At 57.6% G+C, this 14760-nt stretch overlaps 1 protein-coding gene across 4 annotated transcripts in view; it reads left to right on the forward strand.

The window, feature by feature from the left end:
* Positions 1-14630, forward strand: part of PSD (pleckstrin and Sec7 domain containing) — a 107283-nt gene extending 92653 nt beyond the window's left edge. For all 4 annotated transcript variants that reach the window (XM_043551178.1, XM_037905472.2, XM_037905473.2 and 1 more), the window contains exons 11-17: positions 4761-4804; positions 7468-7646; positions 9017-9087; positions 9791-9948; positions 10563-10707; positions 11828-11971; positions 12548-14630. In XM_043551178.1, coding sequence (XP_043407113.1) covers positions 4761-4804; positions 7468-7646; positions 9017-9087; positions 9791-9948; positions 10563-10707; positions 11828-11971; positions 12548-12787 — 981 coding nt within the window. In that variant the 3' untranslated portion in view covers positions 12788-14630. The remainder of the gene's footprint in view (positions 1-4760; positions 4805-7467; positions 7647-9016; positions 9088-9790; positions 9949-10562; positions 10708-11827; positions 11972-12547) is intronic.
* The last annotated feature ends 130 nt before the right edge of the window (positions 14631-14760 follow it).

Genomic DNA, 14760 nt, shown 5'->3' on the forward strand with positions numbered 1-14760 from the left:
TACTGATGTCACAAGTCCCTGTAGCCAGAGGGCACAGATTTATCCATCACTGCAGGGGCAGGGCGAAGATGAATGTGAGCCAATAACCAGCAGTGCCCTGTTTATACGCACAGCAGCATGTCCTCTCTCCCTCTCGTCACACGCTCCCCTTCCATCCAGGGCACAAAGCAAAGCAGAATTCAGCCTTGGCTCTGATTAATAGTACCTGCCAGGAAGCAAGAACCTTGAGGCCCCAACCTGTTAAAGGGCCAGCACCACCAAAAACTTCCTTTTGTGGAGGAGTTTAGAGCTAGACTGACAGCCCCTGGGGACTGGAGCCCTCAGTCTATCCCCAGAACAGGTAAAGCCTGGATAGCAGCAAGGCAAGTTTCACTCCTGCCATCTCTTCCCTGAAGAACCACGCCCCACCCCAGGCATGGGCTGGGGATTCAGTCTCCCTGTCCTCTGCTGAGACAGCCAACAAGGGGAGTTAGGAGTGATTCTTGAAGCCCCAGCAATGGGCTCAGCCCTGCCCAAATCCTTGCTCAAAAGAATGTACAGACAGGCAGCAGGACACACCGGGAGAGCAGGGAAACTGGGACACCAGTTGTGGTCCACCACAAATCTTTGGGGTTGGACTGAGACCCCCAGATTCATTTCCTACTGGACACCAGGCAGCTATCAGCTGGGGGCAGCTTTTATTCTAGTAATGGCAGGATTTCAGTGGAGGTGAAAAACTCTATATTCCGGTCCCGGTGTCCCAAGCACTCCTGTTTGTTAATGTTCCCTAACTGCATGGGACAGCGAAACTGTATGCCTTTCCATCGTCTCTACATGCAGAGCTCCTAGTCTTCTCCAGCCCAGTTCACCATGCTGACACGCCCACCCCCGCGCATGCACTTACTCGGGCTCAGCAGCTCCTGGTGATGCATGCAGTGTATGTAACAGAGCTGTTCCTTCTGAATCCACAAAGCTGTTAGTCCTTTAAAGTGTTCCCAGACTGTCCTGGAGCCCCGACTGTTGCACAATTCAGCTCTGGTGGGCTCTTCTCCAGAGCTGTGCGGATGTCCATCTTGTTCTGAGTTTTCAGGGCGCAGCTGTTGCTCTGCTGCTTCTCTTGGAGCAGAAGTCCTCTCATCAGCCCTTTAGAGGGCTGTGGTTAGAGCATCCCCAGTCACCTCCAAAACACTTCAAATCTCCAGCTGGATGAATTTACCCAGAATGCTTCCTGGTTAGTTGATATGTATCTCACTTCCTTCATCACTTGAGGCCCATGCGATCTCTCAGCATTGCTCTGCCATCAACCGCCCGAGTTCGCATTCCACTCCCTCTCAGAGCACCTTTCTGGCCCATGTTACAATTCCCTACATCTTGTATGGAGCTGTGCAGGCACCTGCTGTACTCCTGGTCTCCTTCTTGTGCTTTTTCCAAATCTCTTTGTTGTTTCTCTCCAGCGTTTTTAGCATCTCCCAGCTCCATACTGCAACACTGCACGAGGAGCCTTTCCCCTCCTTACCTATGGCAGATTCATTGCCATCAGCTCCTCTCCTTAGATAGCTAGGTCTGCTTCTTCCCTCCATGACTGGATTCTCCTCCTTGAGTCTGGATCTGTATCATTGTCCTTTAGTTGTCTTGCTGCCGAAATTCCAGCAGATGGCTGCTTAATGTACCTCAGCTTCTCAATCGCTTGATAATAACCAGATCTGAACTTCTCTAGAGTGCTGTGGGTGGTTGGACCCAGGTCCATCTGAACATGATCCTAGTCTCTTCTCAGGGAATGCCTTTCCTACTGAGGCTGGGTTCAATTCTCTGCCTACATAGAGCTTCTCTCAGAGGTGCGATGGGGGTGGCTTCTTACCTCATCCAAAAAAAATCAAATCTACATTGATTTCACCAGCAAATCCATTGGTCAGTAAATAATGGACTTCAAGCCTGGGCCTTCTTAGATGAACTTCTGTGAGCTCAGTGCACCTTGCTTGGGCAGAGCTGGCTTTGGCCTGGCCCCGCGAGGATGCCATTGGAGACAGATCCACAGACAAGTATTCCAGGTTCCTTCCCATGGTGGTGCAGCTCTGTCAGAAAGAGGCACTGTTCTCCTTCCACATTATAAATGGCTGGCTGAATGGTGTCTGATGTTCAGGCTGTGTGAAGATGGGCTGGAAGGACACTTACATACTTTTCTATAGAGCCATTCAGCCCCAAGGATCCCAACCAGTAGCCCAAACCCTGAAATCCATACTCAGATTTTACATAGTCCAGATACTGGCTGAATCGGGGGGCTTGTACCTGAGTAAAAGCTGAAGGAGGACTTGAGGCTTTGGCCCTGTATAAAAGAATCTCTCTGTATATGAAGTGTGTCTTTCCCTGTGAAATGCAGACACTAACACGCATTCTTCATCGGCAATGCTCCCGAAGAGTTGGGGCCAGAAGTGAAGTTTAGGGAGGCAGATTGTTAGCTACCCAGACTGGAATTTGGCCCCAACGTTCCCATCCATATTGCTTAGAAAATGCACTCGGATCTTTAACACACACATCTGAACAACAGCATCATGGTGCCTTCCCCAACACCATTCAGGGGCATTGATTCACTGCTGACTCAGGGAGTGGGGGGTGAATCGTCCCTCCCCCCTGGCCTGCCACAACTTGGTGAGCTCCCAAAGTCCTGCCAAGGCCCCACCAGGCTCAGGGCAGGAGTTGGGATGCTGTCACAGCCCAAGTAGGTATTACGGCACAGCCCAAAATCTGTGGGTAGGGGTACCAGAAAAGGTTAACACCCCAGGGAAGCCCATCCTACAGGACCTGCAATGCCAGGAGGAGCCTTTGCTTGCCCTGAGTGCTGTTGTGTTTCCCCTCTAACTGTCATGAGAGCCACAATTTGTATTACAGTAGCACCCGGGAACCCCCATCACAGCCCAGAACCCCATTGTGCTGTGTGTTAAAGCACAGAACAGAGAGACAGTCCCTGCCCCAAAGAGGCTCCAAAGGGCCTCCCTTGCTATGTGCGTAGGGTCTGAGTGATGTCAAACCTTCCCCCCACCCCCAGCAGACTAGGATCCCCAAACCTGGCTATTGCCGACTGTACTGATTTACAGCCTGGGTACGACACGGCGGTGCTGGGGCTGTGATACATAGGAGCTATTCACCCAGGTGAGCACCATTGTGCATGACGGCCGTGTGCACTATGCTGGCCATGTGCACATTTGAGTGCCCAAGCTGGGTATTTAGGGAGGCCTGGCTAATGACTGGGGTTGGCCATAGTGCTTGCAGGGCAGGGATTGGGTCTTTTCTGTTTGTACAGTGCCTAGCACAATGGGGGTTCCAGTCCCGATTGGGGCCTCGGGGTGCTGCCACGATATCAATGTCCCATACGGCTACACGCATAGGTCTGCCCAGGAACGTGCATGCAAATGTGAGCCCCGAACATCTGGGCCAGCGAGTTTTCAGAAGAACGCAAGCCAAGAGAAGGAGGGAAAGCCCAGTGGAGTCGGCCTTGGCACATCTGTAGTGGTTTTCATCTTCAAAGCGCTTGCAAAACATTAATTAGACCTCACCACCACCCTCCCAAGTAGGTCAGTGCACCATAGTACAGATGGGGATGTGCAGGGGAAGTGGCCTGTCCATGACTACACAGTGAGTCAGTGGCAAAATCTGGCATGGCACCCAGGCGTGATCAGTAGGTGCTACCCTAGCAGTAACGTGGGCAGTGCAGCCAAGGAGAAGGTACCTGTTCCCCTGAAACTCGTGTGTGTGTGACTCTGCCACTGCTCATGGAGCACTAGGGACACAGCTGCAGCACACCCCACTCTGGTTAGGGGCCAAGCAGTGGGTGTGGCTTACAAAAAGGAGGTGTGTCCAGTGTGCATGATCCATCCCTGTAGTGCACTGTAGCTTCCCCCTACTTCTGAGCCTGCCGCATGTACCTCTTCTTTCCATTCTCTGCCCCGCAGCTCTTCGCCAGGCCCCTTCCCAGAGGGATTCAGGCGGCTTCACTAGCTGCATTTTCCCCAGAGATTTTGTTTACTCCGATCCCATGTTGCCTACGAGCCCCCTGTGTGTAACCCCTTTATCAGAACACCCTGTGGTGTGGAGAATGTGTGTGGCGGGGGCGGAGGCATTACAGAACCTCAGCTTAGGGCCATTTTCTCCTCCCCGCCTCGCGGCTGCTGGATTTGTTCAATGTGCAGTTTTCCCTGCTGTCCAGTAGGAGGTGCTGGGGTGCAGGCTGCCCCCAGCTGCCCCATTCTGTTTGTATCCTGTGCCTGTCCAATGGCAGCTGCCTTCCTTTTCCTAGCCTTTCACAGCTCACCCTTGCTGCCGCATGGGATTTCTGCCCACTCCTCGCTCAGCCTGGCCCCGCTTGTCCCTTTACTGGTCCCCAGCTGTCACAGAGATGCCCAGGACCTCTCCAGCACTCCCTCAGTCATAGCCCTGTTTCTGGCCTGAGCCTCAGAGTCGCCCATCCCTCCTTACACCCCCCGCACCGGTTCTAGGCAGGGAGCTTCCCACCCCAGCTCCCTGCTTCCCATCGGCCCGTCCCAGCGTGCCATGGGCACTGCCCTCTCCCGCATATTCGGGAGGTGAATGCAGCTGCTTTGGCTTGTGAAGAAAACACACAACTCTCTTGTCCTCACCCGTCCCCCTTCTGGCCTCAGGGAGGCACCCACACCTACTCCCGACTGCCCCACCCCTGTGGGTGCCAGTGCGGAGGGAGTGACAGGCCCCACTCAGGGTAGCGTAGCAAGCATTGGCCCCCACTGACCGTTGTTCTCTTGTCTCCCCAGGCTTTGTACAGCTCCATCAAGAATGAGAAGTTGCAGTGGGCCATGTGAGTAGCGCCCCGGCCAGGGGCCAGCCTCTCTCACTGGCTAGACGGGGCTTGGGGGGCTCTGGCCCGAGAGCTCCATGCAGCGCGGACACATGGCCCCCGTTAGATGAATCCTTCAGACGCTAGTTTCTCTCCTCCTCATTGCTTTGCTCATAGGATCCAAACCATCCCCACCTCTCCCTGCGGGCCAGGCCAGCCAGGAGGGTGGCAGGTGTGACCTAGAGGGCAGATTGCCTCCAAGAGGGGCCAGAGCCCAGCGAAGTCCATGAGAAGATGCCGCGTGATCTCTCCGGGCTCTGGCTCCAGCCTAGGTGAGGAAGAGCGCACCTGCTGCATGTGCTGGAGAGCTCGCTGCCCGGGAACAGGAGTGATGTACAGAGGGGCCCGATAGGGCAGCAAAAAGCAATGGGGGGGAACTGAACATAGACTAGACTCGGGCTGTCCAAAGGCGGGAAAGGAAGGGTCCCAGCTTTTCACCCAGCTGGAAGCTGTATAGCAAAGCAAGTCAGACTAGGCCCAGCTAACAGCTGGGAGGACTAGCTCAGGGACTGGGAGACCCAGGAAGGCCCAAAGAGGGAAATAACCTGGGCAGGATCTGGGCAGGCCTGAGGTGTGGAGTAGCAGCTCTGCAGGCAGCAGCACTGGGGAGTAGCTGAGGCAGGATTTACACAGCTACAACCAGGGTGGTGGAATAGCCCCGCCCAGGGGGGCAGGTGGGGCAGGTGTAGCTTGGAAGTAGGCTAGGCGGATTGTGAGCCGACTTAGCCAGCTGTTGGGGTGCAGTGGGATTCCCCCTGCCTGGATCTACACTGGGTCACTCATAGCAGAGAGTAGCCCAGACTGTTGGACCAGACCAGGAGGGACAAAGCCTGTATAAGATGAGAGCCACTGATGGTCTGCTTGGGCATAACAGGGGAAAGAGGGCTCTTCCAGGCTAAGTGGGGGAGTAGCCCTGGCCAGGTCTGCACAGTGTAGATGAGGGGTAGACTAGGGAGCAAGATTTTCAGAGCTGCCAGCCTGGGGAGTCTGTGCACCAGCAGAACTGGCCTGTTCCTAAGGACTTGAGGAGGTCTGCAGGGGGAGCTCTGGAGGGACTTGGAGTGGGGGGACTCCTGGGCAGAGCCAGTTCCCAAGGCCCTCCCCTCTTGCCCAGTCTGCCTGCAACCTGGCCCTGGCTATGGCCCAGCCCCTTACCTGGTGCCTGGAAGAGGCCAGGGTGGGGAAGAACCACAGTGGAGCAGGGAGCAGCAGGGGAATGGGCTGGGAGAGCCTCACTGGGCAGGGTCTGCTCGGGCTGGGGCTATAGAATTGGGGAAGGAGAAAGAAGTCATGGCTATGACGGGGGAGGGATAGCTCAGTGGTTTGAGCATTGGCCTGCTAAACCCAGGGTTGTGAGTTCAATCCTTGAGGGGGCCATTTAGGGATCTGGGCCAAAAATTGGGGATTGGTCCTGCTTTGAGCAGGGGGTTGGACTAGATGGCCTCCTGAGGTCCCTTCCAACCCTGATATTCTATGATTCTATGAGGTGGCCCCCTTTCCCAGGGCTGGGAGGGACTCAGGGTAGGGTCCTAGTGCCTAGCCAGCCAGTTCAATGGAGGGGCCATGCCCCTCGCCCACAGCTACCGTCCCCATAACTGGCAGCAGTCGCGTCGCTGGGAGCTCACGTAATCCCGGCTCTGAGCCGATGCAGCTGCCATGGAGACGGCCAGCAGCTGCGGAGGGGTTTAATTAGCAGCACTGTGTTTGTGAGGAAGAGGGGAGGTGGCAGAGTGGGGCTCCCACATTTTTGCACTGGGAGAGCGGCACCAAGGAGTCCAGAGCCCAGCAGGGAGCATGATTCACAGGCTGCGAGCATGTGAGCAAGGGCCCACCTCCCTCGCCAGCTGGCTGTCGGCTGCCTTCCGCATGCAGCGTGCCCGCCTCCCACCCGCACATGCACTCCCCTTCCTGCCCCTCTCCCCCACCCCCCAGCCCACAGGGCTGAAGGGATCTGCAGGGCTGGCTCGTGATGTCCCACAGCCCCTCCCAATGCCTGTGGCTAGGTTCCTAACTGGGTGCTCGTCCCTCTGGAGCCCAACGTCTCCTCAACCAAGCCCACAGTGGGCTGGGGCTCTGCGTTGCCCGCTGCTCCCCTGAGGGTGTCAGAGCCAGGGCTGGAGTTTCTCTCTGGAGCTTTGTCCACTCCTTGCTGTCAGAGGGGGACGTGAGCCAGTCACCACAGGCCAAGATGGCCTCCTGCGGTGCCAGGCACCAGGGCATTGGCCCTTCCCTGCGCAGCAGACCCCAGCCTGGCCCCGTTGCCTGCAGGTTCTCCTGTTTTAGCCAAAGTTGAGCACTGGCTGCCAAGGGGCCTTCCAGGCACCTCCCCTCCATGGGGCAGGCAGGGGGCTCCCGTGCCCAGCTCGAGACTGACCTAATCGAGCCCCTAACCTGGGAGAGACGTGGTGCAAGAACCACCAGCCTGGCAGAGCAGTGAAGGGGCCTAGGGCACGGCTCCCAGGGGCATGGAGGGGGCTGTTGGTGTCTCTCTTGAGGTGATTTGAATGGGAGCCCTCCCACCGGGTGGGCTCCACCCCACCCCATTTGGCATGGCCTGGCTAGAGTGCTGGGTGGTGTGTTGGCCAGCCCTGGTGCCACTAACCCCTGCAACGTCTGCCCCACAGCGATGAGGAGGAGCTGAGGAAGTCGCTCTCTGAGCTGGCCGACCCCAACCCCAAATCCATCAAGCGCATCAGCAGCTGCAGTAACCCCTTCCTGGACTTCTCTCAGGACCCCAGCATCGCCACCTACAAGTACGGCCTGCTGGTACGCAAGAGCCATGCGGACTCCGACTGCAAGAAGAGTAGGTGTCTGGGGGCAGGGCTGGGGTGTGCTAAGGGCAGAGCCAGTTCTCAATGGGGAGCCACTCCCTTGCAGTCACTAGGGTCACAGTGGGACGAGTGATGCAGTGCCACTCCACGCCCTCGTGGCAAAGGGGCTTCGGTCGGGACAAGGCCTGGCTCAGAACCAGCTCACGCCCTGACCCCTCTTCATTCCCCTCCCACCGTTTAGGGGGTCCATTTTAAAAACTACTTTTGTGCAAAATTACAGTGGAACTTTCAAACGTGCAAGCCAGGCCCTCCAAATCTCTGCTTCCCGCAGCACCATTGTCTGCAGCTCCCGCACTCGCCCACGTGCTGTGCTCCTGGGGGACAGGGGCCTTTCAGTTAGTAAAGACTCCATTTGGTTTTCATTTTTGTCCCTGTGCTTCCAGCTTCTCAGCTGAGCACACCCCAGCCACCCGCAGCGGGAACCCCCACAGAGATTAAAGCAGCGTCGGAGCTAACCCCACCTTCAGCAAGAGCAGCTGTGGTATCTGTGCTGGGAGGAGCAGACCTGAGGGCCTGACCTGCAGCAGGTGTTGGGGCTGCATGGCTCTCTTCCATTGGGAGATAGCATTAGTGTGCCGCACGCTGACGTCATCGCCACCTGGGGGTAGGGGGAATGGAAGCTAGGTGCAGGGCCAGTTGCAGGAGAGACGTTTGCCCCGCCCTGCCTTAGCTGTGTACGGAAGGAGACAGGGGTAGGGAAGAGAACTCAGCTCTTCCCCCATCAACAGGACTTTGCTGTTGCTCTGTCTAAGGTGCTAATCAGGCCTGGACCCCTGGGGGTAGGGGAAGGAAGCAGCCAGAGCCCCCGTTCTGGGTTGAGACTGGTCACAGGCTGCTCGCTTGTTGCAATGATAATTAAATCTAGTTGGGGGATGGGGGGGGGCAGCAAAGGGAGCCGCCCAGTTCTGCGGCAACAGAGGAGCATGCTACCTTCCCACTGCCAAATCCTCCCTAATCCCAGGCCAGTTGATGCCTCCTTGATCTGATTAGAAGCTGGCTGTATTTTCTGCATCTGCTGCTGGGCGTAGCAGTGCCTGGCAGGAAATGCTGCCTGCCTCTGCTTCCTCTGAGCGGCTAGCACCATGGTTAAACACAGCAAGGAGAGCACTGAACCGTGCCCTGGCTGCCTGGCAGCAGCCTCTGGCCCCAGGGGCAGCACGCAGGATCCTCCCCCCACAGCAGCCAGCTGCTGACTCTCATGGAGGGCACAGCTCAGGTGTGCTGCTGGGGAATGAGTTCCACTGGAGAGCTGCCCGTCCCCTGGGTGGGCTGATGTTCACGCTGTGCCACTTCGCGCTTGGGACTGACTTTCCCCTGACTTTGCTTCTCTCTTCCTTGCCAGCCCCCAGAGGGAAGAGAGGCTGGAAGACTTTCCACGCCATCCTGAAGGGAATGATCCTCTACCTGCAGAAGGTAGGGTGTAGCGAGACCACTGCCCGCCTGGCCACCCCAGGACAGGGCTTGAACTCAGGCCAGGCAGCTAAATCACAGGAAGGCAGTCTGGACTTCTGCCCCTGCCCCCACTACCCTGGTGGGTTGGGGGACCCTGCTGCAGTGATAGATCAGGTGGAGGATCCTTGCTGCTGTCTGGAGCGTGGCATTCATTTAAGCACCATGACACCAGGCACTAGCCGTGAGGCTTTGGCCCAGGGCAGGGTGAGGCATCCCTGGCCAAGGCAGCAGCGCTGCTTCCCCAAGGCAGTTGTTAGAGCTGTGGCCCTTGCAGCGTAGGACCGCATTACGGCAGGGTCTTGGCAGAGGAGTGACACGCCAGCCTCCAAGCTGGCCTCCTGCCTGAGACTGCAGCCTTTATTTGCAGCAGCAGTGCCCCCCACTGGGCTAGCAGCATAAGGAATGGCCTCCCATAGGCCATTCATACATGCAGTCCGATCCGCTCCCCCGGGAACACGTGGACACAGCCAGCTCATGGTGGGTTGGTATGCACCACCCTGGGAGTAGCCCTGATGCCTAGCACTGCTGCGCCTGGTGATGGTGAGCTCCTAGGAGGAGTGGCAAGGGCCACTATAGCTCCCCCTGTCCTGCTAGAGCAGGACCCTAGCGCCAAGGCAGGCTATGAGGAGCAGGACTCATTTGTAACCAGAGCCTGGCCTTGCAGGAGGAATATAAGCCCGGGAAGCCCCTGGCAGAGGAGGAACTGAAGAACGCCATCAGCATCCACCACGCGCTAGCCACGCGGGCATCCGACTACAGCAAGAGACCGAATGTCTTCTACCTCAGGACAGCCGAGTGGCGGGTCTTCCTGTTCCAGGCCCAGTGAGTACAGGGTGACTAGATGTCCCAATTTGATATTTGGGGCTGTGTCTTATATAGGCATTACCCCCCCCCACCCCCACCCGATTTTTCACATTTCCTGTTTGGTCACCCTAAGTGAGTAACCTGGGCCAACGCGGGAGCTCCTGGCTGCACAGGCCAGGCAGGCAGTGCTGAGGGGCACCAGCTAGACACATCACACTGGGCAAGCGTTACCAATCTAGCACCACCCCCAGGGCTGGGAGTGGGCCTGTGGGGCCAAGGGTAGCATTACGCTTTTCAGTCCCGCGACTGCTTCTCCTGGAAGAAAGGGTGAAGTGAGAAGAGCTAGCACTCCTTTGCCACGCTCCCCCTCACCACTGCACTGTAGGGAGCGCCCCTGCCACTTGGCCATCACTCAAGCATCGATAGAAGCCAGCTGCTAGCTGGGGTTATGTGCACCATCTGCCGTTACCATGGTCCATGGGCAGATGCTGGCCTAGGAGGCCCATTGGTCTGTTCCAGTAGGGCACTTCCTCTGTTCCCAGGGCTCCAGCCTTGAGGCTGGCACCATCCCTGGAAGGGGGCAGGTAGGGAGGATGCAGCTTTGGGCCCATGGCTTTGGCATTTCCCCACAGGAATACAGAACAGATGCACTCCTGGATCACACGCATCAACGTGGTGGCAGCCATGTTCTCTGCTCCCCCGTTCCCCGCGGCCATCGGGTCCCAGAAGAAGTTCAGCCGGCCCCTGCTGCCCAGCTCTACCACCAGGCTGTCCCAGGTAACAGGGTACAAGCCAGCTCACTGTGTTAGGGGTGGGGGCTGCAGGAGCAGCACTAAGGGCTAGCTAGGACGGGGGTTGCTGAATGTTTAATCGTCTGTGGCCGGGACGAGCAGGGAGGTGATATCATTTGAGTTAATCAAAGCCAGAGAAGCTGCAGAGGGGCCAGCACACACTAGGGGAACACGCAGCACAATGGCAGGTGAAATTCAACATTGCCATGCCAAACAGTGCACTGTGGAGGGGTAAGGTAGAAGGGAATAAGTTGGAGCAGCTGTGCAAATTAACAGTCAGCTCAGGAAAGGGACCGGGCTGTGCCTGGGGACAGCTCAGTGAAGACCTCTGCTCAGTGCACTGCTGTGCTCAAAGCCTGGGCCTCTTCATACAGACAATATTGATGCCATGCCACAGAGCAACAGTGCAGTCTCCTGCAGGGAACGGGAGGGGCTCAGAGAAGGAGCAGGGGCCTGGATGCTCTCCAAGGGAAAGCATGGGATTGTGGCCGAAGGAGAGAGGGCTGCAGGGATCCTGACTAGTTGGCCTAGCGCAGGTAGAGCAGGAGCTTCTGCTCCGCCCAGCTCATAACACAGGGACACTGGATGAAATCAAAAGGTGGGCAGTTCAGCCCAGTCCCAGGCTACTAAAAGAACCTAAAAAGAAAAGGAGTACTTGTGGCACCTTAGAGACTAACCAATTTATTTGAGCATGAGCTTTTGTGAGCTACAGCTCACTTCATCGGATGCAGTACTAAGGTGCCACACGTACTCCTTTTCTTTTTGTGAATACAGACTAACACGGCTGTTACTCTGAAACCTAAAAGAACCTAGTTTTGGAAGGGAGCCAAACCTTCATGGCTGGAGCTGGACTGGTGGGGGTTGGGCGAAGCATTCCCTGGGGTAGCTTATCCCCTAAGTGCCCCCTGCAGGGGCCTGCTACCAGACACTGTCAGAGACAGGAATTGGGCCTGGCTGGGCCCTTAGGCTAATCCAGCATGCCAGTCACCGCAGCCAAGTGGTACAGTGCCCAGCTGCAGTCCCAGCCAAGAGCGACATGGGTGGGTGGGTGCTGCAAGCAGGGCCTGCTCGGGAAGGGGCACTAACACAGTCCTGCTGGGCCCCAGGAGGAACAGGTGAAGAGCCACGAGTCCAAGTTCAAGGCTATGTCGGCAGAGCTGGTGGAGCATCGCTCCTCGCTGCCCGAGAAGAAGGTGAAGGGCAAGGAGTATGAGGAACTGAAGCAGAAGGAGGAGTACCTGGAGTTCGAGGTGAGCTGGGCGCCAACCTGCTGGGGGGGAGCCCTCTGCCCTTCCGCTGGCAGTGGGCCTGCTCGCTGGCTCTGCCTGCCGTCCCCGCTCCCGCCAGCTCCACATCAGCACCCCCAGTTGCTGATCAGAGGCTGCTGAGACCTCTCGCTGCCTGGTGGTATCATCAGGCTGAGCAATGGGAACAGCTCAGGGAATGTGCCATGGGGCTGCTCCAGAGCCCTCCTCCCTTCCCTGCCCACAGACCCACCTGCCAGCTAGCACCGTCCAACCCCACCAAATACCTCAGTCCCGCCCCCCACCTCTGCCCTGGCTGCCAGTCCCCCCGAAGGGGGAGAATTGGCTCAGCACAAGCAACACTAAGACTCGTGGGCACCTATTGCTGGCACCCCGTCCCCAGTGAGGCAGCAGTAGGGGCGCAGGTCCATGGCATTTTCAATCTGGTATGAAATGCTGAGAAGCACCTGGCTGCTTCGCCCACTGAGGCAGGGGAGAGCCAACTCCAGGTCCCAGCCGCGAGGCTGCACTCAGTGCTCTATGCCCTGCGCCTCTCACCCACTCTCCTCCGCTTGCCCGCAGAAAACACGCTATGGCACCTATGCCATGCTGCTGCGCGCCAAGCTGAAAGCCGGCTCCGAGGACCTGGCGGCCTTTGAGGCCACGCTGTTCGACGCAGCCATCAGCGAGGAGGACAGCCTCAAAAAATCCCGCTCCAGCCCCTCCCTCAACCTGGAGCCACCTAGCACGGGCACCAAGGTCAAGCGCAACATCTCGGAGCGCAGCAGCCGCCATCCTGCCAACAACCTGCAGAAATCCTAGATGGGCAGCGCCTTGCCAGCCAGCCCCGGGGGCAGCCGGGCCCCTGCCAACGAGAATCTGCATGACTTCATCCTTCGTGGGCACAAGCCATGGGGCTGACAGCTCTCACCCAGCCACCAGCACCAGCCCATGCCAGCTCAGCATGGAACCAGAGCCCTCCACCGACTCCATTGGAAACACATGCCATGCGGTGCCGTCTCCAGCCCCTGGCCATCGGGCTCACACTACAGGACTTAACCCCCCCTCCCCCAATTCCCTGGGAACTGGGTGCAGGTTTCCAGAGCGGGGAAATAACCAAAAACCAACCACTGAGCTAAATTCTTCAGTGTAAAAAGCAAAGCAGCGCTCTCTCCTGCTCAGGCCCCCCACCACGGTTTCTAGGACAGACAGACTCGGGGAGACAACCCAAGTGGGGCCCTTTTATACAGCCTCACTGCAGCCCTGGCCACCCCAGGGGCCAGTTTCTTTAAAGCTGCCAGATGGGCAGAGCCCTGGCCGCTCCCTGTGATGCCCTCCCTCCCCCATCTGCTGGTTTCTTACGGTTTTGAACGTTTTTGTGATACAGTTTTGCACTTTTTAGTACCTGACTGAGCTGACTTATAGGGAGTTTTTGGGGGGTAATTTTGATGCTTTTTTGGGAACTGTAAAAACAAACCCCAAGCCCTCCAAGGCATTTGTTTCCTAGAGCTGCTGCAGGTTTTCTGTGACTGCGGGGGGTGGAGGCCCAGCCCCACCCGCAGCCGCTAGCCTAGCACTAGTTTTCTATGTTGCACAGAGGAGCTGCCTAGTTCTGCACAGCCCCACTCGAGCCACTGGACTGGCTTGTGCCCCTTAGACAGCAGCTAGCACCTGCCCTCCCACCCTGAGGTGGTGTTGCCCCAGGGCACAGGAAACAACCACCAGCCAAGTCCGGCATTCCAGCCCTGGATGCAGCTGTACGGTGCAGGGTAGGAAGATGCTAAGCAAGCCTTGACTCAGCCATGAAGCCATAACGAGGGGCCGGGGTGGTGTCTCGTGAGCACGCAGTGCCCCTTCGGCTCATCATAGTGCAGATCACTGTGGACAGGCGACACGGGTGGCTTTCCCCGTTGCCTAGCTGGCCTAGCTCGGGGCATGGTGAGGTGAGGAGGGAAGAGCAGGGTTATTCTGAGAGCTGGAATTCAACCTGCGCCTGCTGGCCATGTCCCCTGAAGGCTCCTCTCTACCCTCTGCTGGAGGGGCTATGCCAGTCCTGCCCCTCTACCTCCCACCTGAAAGGGCTCAGAGGCTGCAGCTCTGGAGCTGGTGCCCATGAATGTCATGCCCAGGCCCTGCCTCTTACAAGCCTTTTCCAGCATTAAAGGTCCTTGTCCATCCCTGACCACTGGAGGAATAGCAAGAGGGGAAGGGCTGGGACAGCCTAGGAACAAAGCCGGAGCTAAAGAGGAGCTTTGCCCCCAGCTTGTTGTGGTTACTGGAGGCTCCTCTCCCTTGGGGGGAGCAGCATGAGCTCTAGCCCAGGAGCTCGCCTGCCCAGGCTGCAGCCAACCATCCCAGCAGCATGCCTGGGGCTGGGGGCAAGGGGATCCTGTCCCCAACAGGGGGCTGGATCAATGCATGGTCAGCTGCAGCTCAGGGCTGAGCTATAGCACAGGGGTGCAGGCTCAGCCAGTGGGAAATCCAGGGGCCAACAGGACTGCACCTGCCCAGGGACCTTGGTCAATGGCGGCAGGACAGCCACGCCCCCCGGCTGCCCTTCGCCCCGACTGCGAATGTGTCTCTTTTTATTCTGCTCTTTCGAGTCTATTGCAAAAAATCTTTGTACAGCTTCTTCCATCAGTTACTGAAGTAAAACCTGCTCTTAAGCCGCTGGGCTGGAGTCAGTTCTTCCACTGAGCCAAGCGCTGCCAGGCCCAGGAGCAGCTGATCTATCTCCCTGTCAGACAAGTCTCCAATCCCCCCTCATGCAGAGAAGCACTATGACTTGGCCTGGG

This window comes from Chelonia mydas, chromosome 7 (assembly GCF_015237465.2).
Source record: "Chelonia mydas isolate rCheMyd1 chromosome 7, rCheMyd1.pri.v2, whole genome shotgun sequence".
Taxonomy (NCBI): Eukaryota; Metazoa; Chordata; order Testudines; family Cheloniidae; genus Chelonia; species Chelonia mydas.